Source organism: Phyllostomus discolor, chromosome 2 (genome assembly GCF_004126475.2).
Source record: "Phyllostomus discolor isolate MPI-MPIP mPhyDis1 chromosome 2, mPhyDis1.pri.v3, whole genome shotgun sequence".
In the NCBI taxonomy this organism is placed as follows: Eukaryota; Metazoa; Chordata; class Mammalia; order Chiroptera; family Phyllostomidae; genus Phyllostomus; species Phyllostomus discolor.
In genome coordinates this window covers 51,097,080-51,114,856 of record NC_040904.2, presented here as the reverse complement: position 1 = coordinate 51,114,856, position 17,777 = coordinate 51,097,080, and the positions used below count along the sequence as shown (strand labels likewise).

The window sequence follows — 17,777 nt, the reverse complement described above, 5'->3', positions numbered from 1 at the left end:
GTCGCCCTCTGCACGCGCGCAGCCCACGGGGCCCAGGGTTCACCGCCCCACGCTGAAAGGAGGAGTAGGTCCCTGAGTCAGGAGTCCAGAAGGCCAGGGCCCGCACGGGACCCCGCCCTCGTCCCCCCAGGAGTCGGCACCTGGAAAGGGGCACCGACCCAGTCACCCTCCAGCCCGCAGACCAGTCGCCTCTTGGAAAAGTCCCAAACTGTCACGTTCGCTCCCACGGGGGTGTGGCCGCGCCTGTGGCTCCCCGAGGGGCTGCCCCAGCGGATCCGCACTTCCTCCTCCCCCGCCTGCAGTGGCCAGGGCGCCTGGATCGCTCGTGCCCTGCGCCCGGGATCCTGCCGGGTCGCAGCGCAAACTGCTCTCTACCTGGGACGCGCGCACGATGGACGCGAGAGCCGGCGGTACAGGACAGGCCGCCTTTCGGCTGGATCAGTAGCGGAGGTGGGCGGGGAGTGGACGAACCCCACACACGCGCTTCTCCATGAAGATTCTTGAGCTTTCTTTGAAGAAAGGAGTGCATATGCTGCAGTGTCTCTGTGGAAGGAGCCTGAGGACCAGCAACAGCCTAAGTGGTGAGAAAATGTTCTTTCCTTAGTCCTACCCCCACCCTCCCGCCCCTCCACCACCTCGTTCAGGGCCTCGCCTCTTCCCTCCCCTTCTTTATTCCGCGCGGTAGGTGGTGGTGTGGGGCGAGATAATGGCCCCCGTCGCGGGTACTGCCTTTTTTTTTTTTTTTTTTTTTTTTTTTTAAATCCCTGAAGTCATCAGCGCTTTATAGAGCGCTTTAGCTGTCACCTAGCGCCTGAACTGGAACCTGCGGGTCTCTTTTGGAGGGGAGCTTTCAGTGACCTGCTTTCGCACTTCCTCGCGGCTCGCTCCTTGCGACTGGCGAGGGCGGTGTGCGACTGGGAGTTTCTCAGTGCCTCCTCCGAGAAGTTGCCGGTGCGTTCGACAGGAGAGGGGACTTCTAAACAGGTGGCTGGTGAGGCAGGTATCTTTTATTTTTCTTGCTTTGTTTGAAAAGTAGACATCTGGCTGTCATCCAGGAGTTCGTTTTGCCCTGGAGATCAAGCAGTTTCGGTCCTCGTTGCGGGGACAGGAGAGCCCCATTTAGCTCGGGGCTTCCCAAATCCAGTCCCCCAGGCAGGGCACAGGGAGGCGAAGAGAAGCAGGCTCTTTTTAAATGACCAGCAATATTGAGAAAAACAATAAAAAACTTAATGAAAAAATATCAAACTAAAACAGTGAGTGTGATTGTTTTCTGCGAAGTCCTTGGAAACAGGGTGCTGTTTTACATTTTCCATTGTCCATCTTTTTCTTTTAAGATGTGAGTCCCTTGGAAAATGATTACCTCTAGTAATTTTGCAAGTGCTAATCAACTTTTCGTGTCTTTGGTTTTCTCTTACAAAATGGAGATAGTGTGTGGGGGCAGAGGAAAGCTACCGCTATCACGTCTAAACAAGTGTGTCTTCTAAAAACAATATTTTGGGGCCCATGAATTACAAATGACTTTAAAGTTCAAAAATTCAGCAATATTATAATAGGATTCATGTTTAGAACCTCATATGCTCTTTTGGTGGATCTGATTCATTTGGTTACTTACCTATTTTCACTCTTCTGGAGCAATGAAGATTATATTTGGACAGACTGGAATATATATAGGTTTCATTCATCCTTCCTAAAACTTGAACTTCTGGTTACTCATCACTCCAAATGTAAACTAAAACTGTTTTAAAGTAATTAATTAGATAATTTAACTATATGTGAGATATTAGAATGTATACCTTTGAAGTGAAATCAGTCATGAGATCTCATGTTTTTACCTTTATTCAATTCAGAATATTATTTAAATATTTTTAGCCATGTTTATAAGCGCTAAAAGATTCTGAGCCACTACATTCTAAACTAACACAGTTGATACTGATGTTTTATGTTTGAAAATCCATATTTCAGGAGGCCAATGAAGATGTCAAGTTTCCTTTTCTAAATTAAATATGAGTTGATTGTAACTTGAATATCTTTCCTACATGTAAAGCATTTTAAAGTATGTGTGGTGTGTAATGAAGACAGGGCACTTCCTCATGGTAAAGTAGTAAATATATTCAGTTTACATGTAAAGCCAGTTTCCCAAATAGTAACAGATCCAAACAGAATTGATTCCATGTGTGGTTGGGCAGCATAGGCTTTTGCAAGATCATGAGACTTAGAAGACTTAGTTCTACAGCAGTCTCAATAAAATCACTAAGAATTTTTTAATTTAGCATTATTATCTGAAAAAAGTGGAAATAAGGATAGCTCTAGCCTGGTCCCTGTGTCTTATTTAATCTTAGATTTAACATGTGACCCTATAAAACAATTGCATTTTATTTATGCATGCATTTTTATGTAGTGGGGTAATTGATTATATGGGGGAACTATCATTCTAGGGGAATTCTTTTTAAAATGGTGTAGTCATCATAGTGAAGGAAGGATGAATTCTGCTGAGGATATATGTTAATCTCTCTGAGTTTGAAAGCCTTTAGGAGTTCAAAAGGGAGCCTGACAAGGCCTCTCATGGAAAGAAACAGTATCTTTGGATATTTTACTGGAAGAATGTATTTGAATTAAAATAAGATGTGGGTATAAAAAAGCAGTTTTTTTAAACAAAAGTAAGTACCCTACAACTCAATTCAAATGTAGCTAGCATTGCTCATATTCAGATATCCTGCCTAGTTATTTATGTTAAACCTCTTCTCTGAATCTACTTCAACATAAGTTCATTTATTCATGGCCAGATATAATTCACTGGCTTCTAAGGAAGGTGCAAATTCTATTCTGTGAGTTAGAAAGGGACATCCAGGGAGTACTTATACTTCTGTTCCCTCAATTTCCATGAAATATTTTAAAACAATGAAACTTTCCTTTGTACAACTTAGCCTATGAAATTACTGCCTTTATGACATATTATTTTCATTGTACAATGCTATGAATCCTATGCCCGAATACTTCTAATGCTATTAATTGTTGCAGGGCATTTGCATTTCATAGGGAGCCAATCAGAAAGACACTGAATCTGCCAAGACAATTTCTCTTGCTGAAATGATCTTTCTTGTTTATACATAAGCTTCTAGTACCTTCCTACCCCCTCTACTCATTACTGTTTATAGAAATGATAGCATTGCAGTTGGTGTCACTGATTGCCCACGTTGTTTCTTCAATGAAGCCAGCTGGGATTCGATTGCATGGTCTTTAAATAAAACTTAGTGGCACAAAATCACTGTCTCTCTCTCTCTCTCTTCTTTTTTGAGGGGAGAGGGGTTGTTGCTGCTAGCTGGATCATTCTCTAAGGCACTAATTATTTGCTTAACTTGGAGGAACTTGAGAATCAGTGAATGGCCCTGTCAGCTCAGTGTCTGACCTCAGCGCTAAGGAACTTGTGTGTAGATAGCATAGTTCAAGTTTTCAGAGAGCCATTCCCGAAATGACAGTGATAACGCCTTACCCCCTAACCCATTTTAGCCCTCTGTAAGTAATTCATTGACTAGAGACAGCGGATGTGCCTGTGGTTCTGGGTACTCGAAGGCTGAAGCCAGAAGATTAATCGAGACCAGGAATTCTAGGCAGTAATGTTCTCTGCCAGCCTGGTGACTGTCCTGTGTCCACAGGCACCAGGGGGATGACCTGAACATGTTGAGAAATAGAGTGAAAAATTGGTGTTGCATTTTCTGAAATTGCTGCATATGGAAAATGGAGGCTATCAGTCACTTCTTTGGTCTTTTGGCTTCCAAACTTGAATAAGGAATTGACCTAGTAGAAAGGCTTGACAAGATAGTCCCTCTGAAAACAGAGGAGATTCTGACAAGGGAAATTCTAATTTCTAGTCTAGTGAGCAAAAATTACTAACACCTTACCCCTTCCCAAAAGATATCTGTCTAGTTAAAGAATGCTAAGGTTCAGCTTCATTGGCTATCCTATTGCTTAATTTGTTTAGCTTTGGAAAAGCAAAGAAATTATGGAACGTCACTTCATTTATATATTCAACTAGCATTTACTGAGACCCACCACGTGCCAAGCCGTGGGCCTGGCCTACAGGAACTTGGTTCTAAAACAACTTATTATTTGATAAGGGAGATAATATGTGAGCACAACAAATCCCAATGAAGGTATTAGTGGTGTCTATAGTGTGTCGTTCTTAGTCAGCACTGCTGTTATTCTAGAACGGACTGCGGTATTTGGAGTGGCAGTAAATTCTCCTCAATGCTTTTTGTTTTTGTTACCTTCTCTGATGATTACTTTTCGCTTCTGTGAAAAGTAATCATCAAATATGTTTCTGTGAAACATAACTTCAGTTCAAGTTATGGTTGAGTACATTGGTTGTTAACTCGTTTTCATCATTCTCAGCTGGAGATGGTTTAGTTGTAGTTGACTTTAGGCTACCTAGCCCTCAGTGAATGACCATGTGCTACTGTTTTTCCAAATGCAATATTATGGATTTCATTACCTCAGCTGGAAATGGGCATTCATGGCATTGGAATTTGTAGGGCACTAAAAAGAACAGAAGGTCAAATATATGTATTGGATTGACCAAAAAGTTCGTTTGTTTTTTTCTGTACGATGGTTCTAGTAGCGCTTAGTTGTTTTTAACTTCATTGAAAACAATTTTGTCAGATTGTGACAGCTGTTATACCAGCGTGCATTAAAAAAACATCAAAATTGGCAAATTTTTGTGTAGCAATATGGAAGAAAATATACAACATTTTCAGCATATTATGCTGATTATTTCAAGAAAGGTAAAAACACAACTGAAAGGCAAAGAAAGGTTCATGCAGTATATGGTGAAGGTGGAATGACTGATCACATGTGTCAAAAGTGGCTTGCAAAGTTTCTTGGTAGAGATTTCTCACTGGAAGATGCTCCATGGTCAGTAGACCAGTTGAAGTTGACAGTGATCAAATTGAGACATTAATTGAGAGCAATCAATGTTATACCATGCTGGAGATAGCCAACATACTCAAAATACGCAAATCAATAGTTATTGGTGAAAATGAAAAAATATCTTTCATTTTATGAAAAAAACCACACAGGCTTTTTGGCCAATCCATTGTTTATTCTTAAGGATAATATACAGAAATGGCCGGTTATTAACATAACAAATACTAATATACTTAAGACTCAGAATGAACAAATTAACTTTATGCCATATGTCTTTCAGGTATTTTTAAAGTAAAGAAGTCCAGCCTTACTGATTAAATTATAGTCATTTGGAACCACTCCCAGCTACATTCCATAGTCCGTTCCTTCTCAGGTGTGACACCTAACACCTATACAGGCTTTGACAAGTGTCACTCCAGTCCATGTGTTTATATTCTTAACACATGTCATACAGAATATTGTTTGGGGTGTTTCTAAAATTATATAAATGGCAGGGAGAGCAATGGGGCAAAATTGGGACAACTGTAATAGAACAACAATAAAAATTATATAAATGGTTTTGAACTGTAATTATCTCTCTGCATCTTATTTTTTACTCAATTTTATGTTTTTGAAATTCACCCCTATTAATACAAATATTTGAAGTTCAGAAACTTGCACTTGCGATGAGGTAGTCTGTTGTAGTCTGTTGTAGTGGCTGAGAGTGTGGACTGTGGTGCCAGGATGTTTGGGTTCAACTTGACTGTGAGACTTGCCAGCATGTGACCTTGGACAAGTTCCATAACCATCTGCCTCCCAGGGCCTCAATTTCCTCTTTTGCAAAAAGGTAATAACAATAGCACCTACCTTATGAGGACTGTGATGAGGAGTAAAATGGATTAATATACATGGTGCTGTTAGAATGCTGTCTGACACGAAGTGCCACATATGTATTTATTATCTGTATGTTCATTTAGGGGTGTATGCTGATTTGTAATAGGAGAAGCAGCCTTGTTTAGCTAGCACTACCTGATTTTTGACATCCAGCATCAGGCTAACTAGAAGAAAAACCTCTTTGTCCAGGGTTGGATTTCTGTCAGAGGCCATTGGGCATTGAATGGGGCAGAAGGAGAAGTAACCTGAGCTGGGGAGGTTAGTGAGTCAGTGTGAAACAAACATCTTTTGACCCAGGCTGTTGCACAGTGGACTGGAGTGACAGTAATTTGCACAACTGCTGAAGAATTGCCTATTTGAGGGTTTGGTTTTATTGTATCGTGAGTCCCCAGAGACAACTGAAAATGGTCTGAAGTCCAGTCTGTTTGCCTTTAATTACATGCAACACCTTCCTTTCCCTTCTCTTGGGAATTATAAATAGGTGCACTCTGTCATCTCACCTTTTGAATTGAGAGGGAGTGATTCTTGGTTGAGCTGGAACTACACTAAATGCATAAGACTGAAGCACACCCCTGGGAGGTTTAAGAGGAAAATAAATGAAAGAATAGGTGGAGCTGAGATTGTCCAGTGACTTCAGATCTGTGTCAGCTCTGTTTTCCAAGCCACCTGATCCTCCTTAGCGGGTTCCTTGCAGCTGGGAATAGCCAGCTTTCTCAAAGAGATGGAAGTGCCTTTCAAAGGCAGATGTTAAAACTGAGCTAAGGCTTTCTTTTGATTGATCTTGCTACCTCATGAAGCTTTTGAGCATAATCCAATTTCAGCAAATGTAATGAATCTTGTTGTCATTATCACCACATAGACAGTGAGAAGCAAACATGAAACCAGTGCTGTCATCTTCTAAGGAGGGCAGGCCAACGATCATATTGTGCATGCAGTGTAAGTGATGCAGATATTGAATCATGGTCTTGTATTTGGGTGCTAGCAACAAGTGTAGGAATTGAATACATACTTTTATTTGGTAGATGAAGACACTGAGGCCCAGGTAGCCTGAGGTAGCTGCTCAAATGCCATGTCTGTGTAAAGTGGCTGGATCTTCAAATCCAGGATTTTTAACTCTTAGTGTATTGGGAATTGGACTTTAATGATGTAGATTGGAATCCAGTTCTTTCATTCATTCCATGCATGACCTTAAGTAACTTTCTTAACCTCTGTAAGTCTCAAAGTTCTCATCTATGAAGTGGTTATAATCATACTTACTCCATTGAAGCATTATTTGAAGTCTAAATAGTGGAAGTGCAAAGTGGCAAAGCCTAAAATGCATGACACAGATACAACTTATTTATTGTTATTGTTATGTTTGATGCATTTATGACACAAGACTATCCCAGAGATAAAATAAAGCTCCATTTTATATTGTCTTGAAGAGGGAGTTAGTGGCAAAATTAATATTGGCAACATGTAATTTATTGCTTCTTTAGAATATATCTTCCAATAGCTATGACATTGTGTTGCATATAAGTTTTTCTGTTCTACATTGTTATGACAAAGAACGCTGTTTTTATCAATAATATAGAACCTTTTTAGTCTGTATTGTGAACTGGGACAACACAATAGAGGTTAGGGCCTACTTTAAACTCTTTCACTGATGACTCATAACCAGAATATTGCAAAGGCTGTGATAATGGAATCCAATATCTAGACCAGGGGTGTCAAACTCATTTTCACCAGGGGCCACATTAGCCTTGAGGTTGCCTTCAAAGGGTCGGGTGTAATTTCAGTTCTTTAACAGTTAAAGGGTAGTTACATTTATACAGTCCTAAAATTATTTCAGCCCTTTGAAGGCAACTGCGAGGCTAATGTGGCTCCTGGTGAAAATGAGTTTGACATCCCAGATCTAGACTAACTTCTATTATTGAGAATTGGCTGGCTCTGGTCCTCAGTCAATGGTGAAAAAATAGGTACTACATCAGGGTATAAGAACAAATAAACTACTTTCAGGCATACTCACCATTTTAATAAATAGCAGCTTCTGATTAAAACAACTTGGCACAGACAGCAGGAAATAGGAGCATCCATGTGAGCACTAGTGATCAGACCTAGTCTAGGCATAACTAGATTCCTACATGTGCTTGGCATTGGGCATATAAAGAGAAATTAACTCCTGCCCCAAGGAGTTCACAGTATGGCTTGAGAGCAAAGATATAAAAAAAGCATATCTTTTAGGGTAGGTGCTAAACTAGAGGTAGGAAAAAATGATCTTAAAAGCAGAGAAAAATGAGAGAAGTTCCCTTTGGTGATGTGTGTGTGTGTGTGTGTGTGTGTGTGTGTGTACGTACTCAGGGAAGCTTGTCTGGGAAGTCTCCTGGGGAAGATGTCACCCCGGATGCATGTTAAAGAATAAATAGGCAATCAACTTGCATAGAAAATGAGGAAGGGCATGTTGTGTAAAGAGAAAAACCTACACCAAGGCATGGGACCAAGAAAGAACATGCATTTCAGGCTAAATTTTCTCATTTCTTTCTTCATTTCTTCACTCATTTATCAGTGACCTACTCTTTGCATAGTACTATTCTAATTGCTGGGGTATTCAGTGGTGAACAAAACAATGTCTATTTTTAATGGCTTACTTTCTAGTGCACGAATAAAACAATAAATAAACAACTGGCCTGCATGTAGTAAAATAAGTGCTGTAAAGAGACATAAATGCATTAAGGAGATAGTGAAAGGGAGAGCTTTTTGGAGAGTGCAGTCTCCTCTGAGAGAACAGCTTTTCCCCTAAAGACCAAAGGAAGTGGGGAGCAAAGGAACAGAGGGAGTCCTTGCTGACACTGGAAGGGATAGTGAGTGTGAAGGTCCTGAGGAAGGACTCTGCTTGGCATATTCAAAGAGGAGCAAGGAGGACTGTGTGGTAGGAGTAAAGTGAGGGAAAATGTAGGGAGAGAAATTGTTTATGGTCCTGTACACCTTTGGTAAATACTTTGGAATTTATTTTGAGGATTATGGGAAGTCATGGCATGGTTTTGAACAGGGGTGTGATAAGCCACTTACCATTTAAACGTACCACTCTGGCTGCAGAATGAAAATAGACTGTATCAGGAAGACTATTTAGGAGGTTATTACAATATTGATGGTGAGCAGCTTGGAATACAATAATAACAGGTGGATGTGAGATATATTTTGAGGTAGAGCTGACGATTTGCTAGTTGAGAGACAGAGGTCAAAAGTGACTCAAATAACTAGGCCTGAGCAAATTGGTGAAGAGGGATGTTTTTTGTTGAGTTGGGAAACAAGGATGGATAGAGTTGCTTTGGGGGGATAAACTCAACTGTTGTGTTTTGCATATGTTAGATTTGACATAGACTAGAGATACTGGATGGAAAGATAAAGGTGTGGAATTTAGAGGAGGCAAGGTCCGGGGATATGAATGTGTGGTTCATCAGCATATATATGGTATTTCGAACTCCAGAACTAGATTTAGTCATAAGGAGTTAGTGTTGATATGGAATAGAAGAGATATAAGGAATAATCCTAAAATACTTCTTATATGTAGCCATCAGGAGCTAAACCCTGTCCAAGAGACTCCAAAAGAGTAGCATGAGAAGTGGAGGAAATTCAGGAGATTGTGTGAACAGCAGTTAAGTGAAGAAAATGGCAAGAAAGTGTTATCAAAGAAAGAATGACCAGCTGGGTCACATGCTGATGAGAGGTCAGTCACATGAAGAGTGAACTTGGATCCTTCACCGGGGAATGTGGAGGTTATCCATAACCTACAATGAGCATAGGGAGTCTTTCTTAGGAGTTTTGCAGTAAAGTTGTGTGGAGAAATGACAGAATGTGGGATCATGGTAGCACTGTTTTTATGAAAAATATTGTGGTATATTCACATGCTGATGAGAATGATTGCCTAGGAAATTGAAGCTGTGTCAGAAAGGGCCCATGTGCTTGCACTTTTCAAAAGCTCCCCCAGATTAGAAGGTATAGCTAGATTTAGGAATGTCTGTTTTAGGCCATGGTGGCGAGAGTCCATTGGCTTGAGTTTGCGGAAGGCAGAGCTATAAATTTTGACTTTTTATAAATGTTTAATCTCTTAGCTTTGGCCTATCCTTTCCTTTCCTTTCCTTTCCCTTTTTCCTTCCCTCCCTCCCTTCCTCCCTCCCTCCCTCCCTCCCTTCCTTCCTTCCTTCCTTCCTTCCTTCCTTCCTTCCTTCCTTCCTTCCTTCCTTTTTTCCTTCCCTCTCTTTTTTTTTTCTCTATTTCCCCTCCTATTAGCATTTGTGGCTGAAGGCTGCTAATAGTTTTTGGAGCTCATGTGGTTTTCCTGGGGGATATTAATGGAAGTGTCTGACTGTTACTATTTGTGATTAGAACACTTTTATTAATATTTTAGGCAAACAGTTATCCATTGTAAAAGTGATGGGTCATGTGTTTTCTGTTCCTGTACAAATATACAGAAATAGCCATGAGATTGCCAAATCAAGCTCCAACATGTTCAAAAAATTAGGTCAAAGGGGGCTACTCAGATTTACACCTAAGATATAGAGTCTTAGAACCAGACTAGGTGCTCAAACACCTGATTATTTAGGGAGAATAATACTGTGGAGAGGGACTGGATCTGGAATTCAAAGGCTTGGGTTACAGTTTTGGCTCTGTAATTTACAGATTCTGTGAATTTTGACAAGTTTTGTATGTTCATATGAAAGTGAACATGTTAATCTTTCCCTACTTTCATCTTAGATGTATGAAGATCAAATAAGTGAAAAATATTTCATGATTAGTAATGACTAACAAATACATAGTTGTTGATATGATAGTGAAAAATAAATTTTGTAAACGTGGTTTCATATTACATGACGTAAATATCTTGGAAAGATGCCTGTTCATACTCCACCACCATTTGTGATGCAATGCAAGGCTGATTGAATAAAGTGTATACATATATACATTATATATACATATATACACATAAATGCATATGTAGGTGTCTAACTTTGTCCACCTATGGTTAGTATAACTGTTTTATTATCATTAATGAGACTATAATGAGACTATAGAAATTACACATTAACCCAGACACCAAAATCCTTCCTACAGTGGTTTCAAAAGCAGGTAAGCCCCAGAGCTTCACTGGTACCTTTCTCTGTGCTATAGCTATGTTTCAATCTGTGTCCCCCAAATTAGGGGAAAAATTACAAGTGAGAACGGAAATAGAAAGATAGAGTAGGTTGTACCTTTGTACTCCATGCTAGTCGCTAGATGTTTGGAAGTGGGAAGCAGGATACTGTATCTGGTCTTGGGTGTCATGCTTCCCAAGGGATATTACTGCACAATAATGCAAATAGATGACAACCAGAATAGTAATAGGACTTGAAGTCATGGCTTCTAAAGATTAGGCAAAGGCCACAAAGATACTTAGCCTAGAGAAGACTGCAGTGGAATATGATATTCTGTTGATTTCAGGGAAGTAGAAGTCGGTTTGATGGATTGAGTTTGGAAGGCAGCTCTGGGATGAACAGGAAGTGCAGTGACTGCGACTGTAGAGACCACACATGAATGTTTTGCCTGCCGATGAGCTTCCAGTTATTGTTAGTGTACACGCAGATGCTCTGTGACTGTACAGATATTGCAGCCAGATGTAAACCTCTGATATGAAGCAGGAATTGATGACCCATGTTGTCTTTTCTAGCCCCAATGCATTGTGTCAAATCTAAGATTTCATGTAAGAAAGAGCTAGTTCATTTTCTGAGCTCTAATGGAGGGTCCGGGAGAACACAGGAAGGCACAGATGGAAGAAATGGTTGCTTGTGCTAAGCAGTGGGAAGGATTCTGAGTTTAGTTTAGAAGATGCCAAGGAATACAGTACTTGCCACTTCAGCTCTCAAATCCTCAGATATTGTATTTTTAGGACTGTAAGATGCACTATCCCCCTCCCAAAATTGGGAGGAATAATGGTTGTTAATGCTGCTATTGAGTTCTGTGTACATTTACAGTGGTGATGTTATGTTATTTATGTTAGTAAACATTTTACCACATTTTTTGCTTCATATTTTTTTTCCTATTTTCCGCCTCTAAAAGGTAGGTGTGTCATATGGTCCAAAAATACAGTAAACCCCTGGGTATATGTTGTCATTGTCTTGTGATCCAGGCAGTCAGGACAGTGTCACTGGTGTGTGCTTGATCTCTTCTAAATGACAGAAAAAATGTCTGCCTCTGGGCTTCTTTAGATCCTTCTTTACAGGGTAGAATTCACTGTAGAATAATAAAGCCCTTGAACACACAGCTCTGAAGAAGTAGGTATATTGAGTGGAAGAAGCATCAATTTAATGTATGCTCCACCTGGTTAAATAATAAGTAATAATAAGTCTATTTGACATATTTAACAGCTAACTGTACTCCTAATGCAGAGTTAATGTTTTATACTTTGACTCATAGATTGATGTTGTTGGCAGGAAGCCTGGAGAAATTTAGTCCTTTTATAGATGAACAAGCTAAGTTCAAGGAAGAAATCTGCTTAAAGGCACAGAGTCCCAGAACTGAGACGGAGAACCACGGTCCCGGGTGCGCCCTAGCTCCCCACGCTTCCATAGTCCCTAACGTAGTTATTCCTTTGATCACATAGTAAGATGAGCATTTTTCTATTTTTCCTGGATTAATTTAATATTACAGTATTATTACTTTTTATCTTTTGAATCCCGTTATGAATTAAAGTAATTTTTTGGAACTGACTCACAGGAAAGTGTCACTAAGGAGACTTTTCCACACCTACTGATATGTAAGGAGCAAATATTAACTAAGACAGTAGCTCCCAAACTCTAGACATTCAGGTACCTCCTGCATAATTTTGCTATATCTATGTGCTCCTTAAATTATTTTTTAATTTAAATTAACATTTTAAAAATTAACTTAGTCTTGATCTAGCAATTGTAGCTTTAAAAGCACATGTTTAACTTTCTGGAATTTTTATTTTATATTTATATTTATTTATTTATTTTTAACATTCTGAGTTTTTTAACATTAAAATAGTAATTTTACTATAACCTTAATTTCTTAAGGTTTTATTTGGGTGTCACCAAAAGTCATTTGCATACCACACTTTGGGAAATACTAAAGGAATGAAACTATTTCAACAAATTCTCTGCCAATGTAATGAATGATAGTCATTTCTTCCTCTCCAACCTTCACATTTTACTACTAATATCTCACTAGTTTCAGAGGAAGAACATTAAATCCTACTCGTGTGTGTGTGGGGGGGGGGCAGTGTACTTTTTCACTCTTTCCCCATGGGAGTGGAGAAAGTAGGAAGGGAAAAATTTAGAAACAATTTGTTAGGAAAGGAATGAATCAGGTTGCATTCATTCATTAACTAATGATAAGTATCCTCTGACTAGAAAACATGATTAAACATGTGAAATAAGTGTATTCTTCCCATTCAGATATCAGTCAGTTGTTTACCAACTCTGATTAGAGATGTAAGATGAAATAAAGGCTGCGGTGCCACCAAGAGATCCCCGTGAACATGAATGTGAAGATGAATAAACACAGCAATGTACGTTCCATTTTAGACATTGAGTCTGTGGCCTGATGCTTTTACGTGACAGACAACACACTTGTCTAGTTTTAGCTGATGCTTGGGATGGTCTATCTCATAGACCTACTTTATGTGCTTGAGCTCAATTCACCAGTGGAGACACCCAAAGAGGGTGGGACAAAAGTAGGTTTACAATTGTGAATACATAAAACACAGTTCATTCCTGTAGTATTACATTTCCTAAGAACTGTATTATTTGCCATATGAACAACAGTAAATGTCCTTTGGCCCCACCCTATATTGCCTGAAGGAGAGACAAAAATCGTTGATCCCATCTGAGCCAGAATTTTTAAATTTAATAAATTATGGTTTTCTAGAGTAGGGCTTTCTAGCCAGTGTGCATTCTTACTGTCTTCCCGCCCTGTGGAACCTTGTCATTTCACTCAAGAGTGGTGCAGTAATTGTAATGGTCTAGGTGTGCCACGACATGGAAAAGGCTAGGGAATACAACTGTAAGACAAGGAAGAACAGTGTCTGTAGCCTGCATGGTGCTTTGGAGTTTACAGAATACTTACGCACATCAACTCTCTTGAGACACATAGCATTCCTGTGAGGCAAACATTATTTTCCCATATTACAGGTGGGGAAACTTCAGATCCAAGAGGTGAAGTTACCAGCATAAATTTCCATGGCTTAAATGATTGGCAAGGGAAGATTTACAAGTGAAGGTGTTGCATTTTTAATCCAGAGAACATTAAAGAACACTACACCTGCCTTCAGAATTTCAAATATTCATATTAATAGATTATGAAAATCCCAAAACAGACACCACATACCAACAACTGATGTACATTCTATTTGAAAGGAAGCCATTTTGAATTCAAACTTCATTCAGAAACGTTTCCTGACCTAATTTGTGCACTGTAGTGTGAGATGACACAGATGTGGCCCTCGCCTTCAGGGAGCTCACAGTCTTGTGAGGAAGGGGGCGTTGCATATACAAACACCTTAATACTAAGCAGCCTGGGATATTTATAAGGAGTTAAAATTCTATGGAGGAATAAGAGAAAGAAGTTAAATTAAAGTGAAGAAGAAGCCAGAGAAAGGATTATGGGGGAAATGCAGTTATGTTAATGATTTTTTTGGCATGCCTAAACTTTGTTTTGGAAATCTTTTTGTTTACATTCTACATATAGAGAAGTGTATGAGTACTATATTTGTAGTTTAGTATCATTTCACTAAGAAAGCACACCCATGGAAGCGTCGTGCAGGCTAGAAACACAACATGGCCAGCCCCCAGGTAGCTCTTCTTGTGCCTCCTTCCAGTCATTACCTTCCTCAAGAGCAGCAGTTATCTTGCTCTGACACTATAGATTAGCTCGCCTATTTTGAAACTTTAAATGAAGTGATACAGTGTGTATTCTTTTATGTCCGGCTGCTTGGTCCAATATTGTGTTTGCAAGACCTATCCATATTCTTGCATGTAGCTATAGTTGCAATTTGTTCATTTCTGTTGCTGTAAATCTAGCACACATTCATTACCCATTCTACTGTTGGTGGCCATTTGGGTTGTTTCCAGTTTGTGGTCATCATAAATACTGCTGCTATGAACGGTCTTCTACCTGTCTCTCTGTGAGTGCACCTATGCATTCCTCTTGGGAACAGTCCTAGGAGTGGATTTTCTGAGTCATGGGATATGCTTATGACAACATAGCTTTTGATGTGGAAAAACAAGGATGGCAGAAGACTGCTAATAGAGGACGAACCATTCACAAAGACCCAGGGTGGACCACAGAGAGAATTCAGAGAGTCATGAGCAATTTGGGTACTATGATTATACTGTGTATATACTGTGTTTGAGAGGTCTGGTGGTATTTAGATTTGGAGAGAGAGAAAGGAAAAAGGGAAAAATTTTGGAGAAGCCCTGAGCTGTTTTACAGGAAGATAATTATATAAGTTAGAAAGGCACTTATCTGAAAGTTACAGAAGACTTCAGTAAGTGTCTCAGTCAACTGGATTGATTTTTCTCAAATACTAAGAAATATGGAAGTAGGCATTTTGTTGGATTTCATGCAAAATTCAACAAAGTCATCCAGGATCTAGGAGCTGTGTTTGCACTGTGGCATTCATAGCATGTTGCTATTCATCTTCTTACCTTGCTATTTTACCGTGAAGATAGTTGCTGTAGCTGCAGATATCAAGGTTAAACTCAAAGCAAAGGGTGAGAGAGTGAAGCCAACCACATCCACTCTCTCTTATCCGGGGAGCAAGGGTTTCTCAAACATCTCCCAAACACTTCCTCCCAAGTCTCACTAGCAAAAGTGGGTGACCCCTTAGCTGAAAGTGAGGCTAGGAGTTGGGCATGATATTATTAAGATTGGCTTATATTAATTACAACACATTGGGTCTAAGCATATCACTGCCCTGAAGTATACCAGAACTTTCTTAGCAAAGAAGAAAAAGAAATGGATATTGAATAGGCAATTAAATGGGTCTTCCATAGCAATGGTGGTCTCAGAGTGAAGAATAGGTTAGGAGAAAAGGTTTTAGGTAATGTGTAATTTTATATCCACATAAAAATGGAAAATTTTTAGGGAGAAAATTAACATAGTATTTGATGTGATGATTTAAAACATCTCCAAGGCCTTTTATTATTACTGGTTTTTTTTTGTATTATTTATTTAGCGAGATGATGAGGTAGAGAATTATCAGATGGTATCTCTTAGTGAGCTTGTCCTAGAAAATTATCAGTTCTACAAAATGACTTCTTACCAGCTTTCCTATGATAAAGTGAAACCAAAAGCAGGCGGGCATCATGAGCTGCGGTGATTGCAGCAGAGTGGTGTGAAGAGATTTCTATGATGCATAAATTAAAGCATCCCGTCATGAGGCTAACAGATCCAAAATAGCCCCAGTTTGGCCTTTCATGTGACTTTATTTCTATCTGGAGCCTGCAGTTGTTGATTTCTGGAGAATTGTCATGAAGTCAGTTGAGTTAGTGCACAGGAGGACAGAGCGCCGAGTCGGATGTTTTCAGAAACCCGTACGTATTGCTGTGAAGAGGGAAGAAGGCTCGTATGAAGTTCCTTTTGTGATAAGCAAGTCTTAGAGATTGGATCAGTGTACAAATTCAGTTTCCTCACAATTTATTCCCTACCAGGAGCAAAATGAAGTGCTTGTTTGTAAGGTTCACAAAACATACATCTGTCTCTAGTGGTCGTTGGTTCATTATCTTGTTTGGTGATGTGGTGGCACTGTTAATTCAGCAAGGGTTAGAGGTGTCTGCACTGGGCAGGACTAGAGAAGCAGAGCAGAAGCACAACTGTGTCGTCTCCAGAGCGAAGTTGACGGAGGTGGAGCTAAGGGCCTGAGAGGCGCTCATTTCATGCTGAGGGTGATGAATGTCTGTTCCACTCAGTTGGTCCTAGGCATGCATGCTGGCTTGGTATTACTGAATTTTCCAAAAATAACAAAAAAAAAAGCCAGAGATGCAGGAAATCCAGGTATTTTAGGTAAAAATCTCAATTTTCATAATTTTTACAACTTATAATGAAACAAAAACCACCTGTAAGCACTGCCAGGGCTCCTGGTCCTTTGAAGGCAGCCGTGGCCCCAGGTGAAGGAGGCTTTGGGGTTTTGTCCACAGCACATCTAGCTGTTTTTCCCACTTCAGCCTAACATTTTTTAAAATATAAATTAGATCTCATTTTTCCACTGCTGTACTCCTCAGTGGCTTCCTATTTCACCAAGAATAAAATAAAAATCCCTAACATGGCTTTCAAGAGCCTGAAGGAGGCTCCATGCCTCCCCGCGCTACCTCAGTTTATCCCATTTCCCCCCATGCTCACTGTTGCTCAGACACATCCTAGGGACTCCTAGGACGTACCACCGGTTTTCTGCATCAGAGGTCTCTAATTTCATATTCCCTCCTCCGGAATAGCTCCCCTTGCTGCCCAGGTCTACTCTTAGTTCAGAGGGCTTATTTTTCCATCTGGGGGTCGCCTTAAGCGATATGCTCTTCAAGAGGCCCCTCCAGATCATCTAATCTCAGCCGATCCTCCGCCTTCTGCACTTACCATCGGACCCTCTTTACTTCCCTCACACCACACACTGCTGGCAGTTGGACATTTAAAAACAATTGTTTGTTCATATGTTAATTTTCTGTCTCACTCGTTTGGTTTTAAGCTCTCTGAGGCTAGGGACATGTCTGTCTGGGTCCCCACTGTGTCTCCAAACACACAGTGGGCATTCCACACGTGTGAGTGAGTGGGTCGTTGCCGCAGAGGACCTGGCAGGTGTGTGGCATTCGTATGTGGAACTGGTGGTGAATTCTTCTGACCCAGATCTTCTAGAGCAGTGTCCCTCCAATTTAGGCAAGGTCGTCCCCTCTATTAATGAAAAACTATATTCATGGCCATCCAGTGCAGTTTACGTTCTTTTTATTACATCTTATAAGCAT

The 17,777-nt window shown here is 40.1% G+C and overlaps 1 protein-coding gene across 3 annotated transcripts in view; it reads left to right on the top strand.

The window, feature by feature from the left end:
• The window catches only part of FGF12 (fibroblast growth factor 12), a 504,413-nt gene that overhangs the window by 162,337 nt on the left and 324,299 nt on the right, over positions 1–17,777 (top strand). Inside the window, exon 1 of one of the 3 annotated variants that reach the window (XM_028504767.2) lies at positions 341–581. The exons of the other annotated variants lie outside the window; for them this stretch is intronic. Within the exon in view, the coding sequence (XP_028360568.1) occupies positions 491–581 (91 nt within the window). The 5' untranslated portion in view covers positions 341–490. Of the gene's footprint in view, positions 1–340; positions 582–17,777 lie in introns of those variants that run through there. 3 annotated transcript variants of the gene reach the window in all.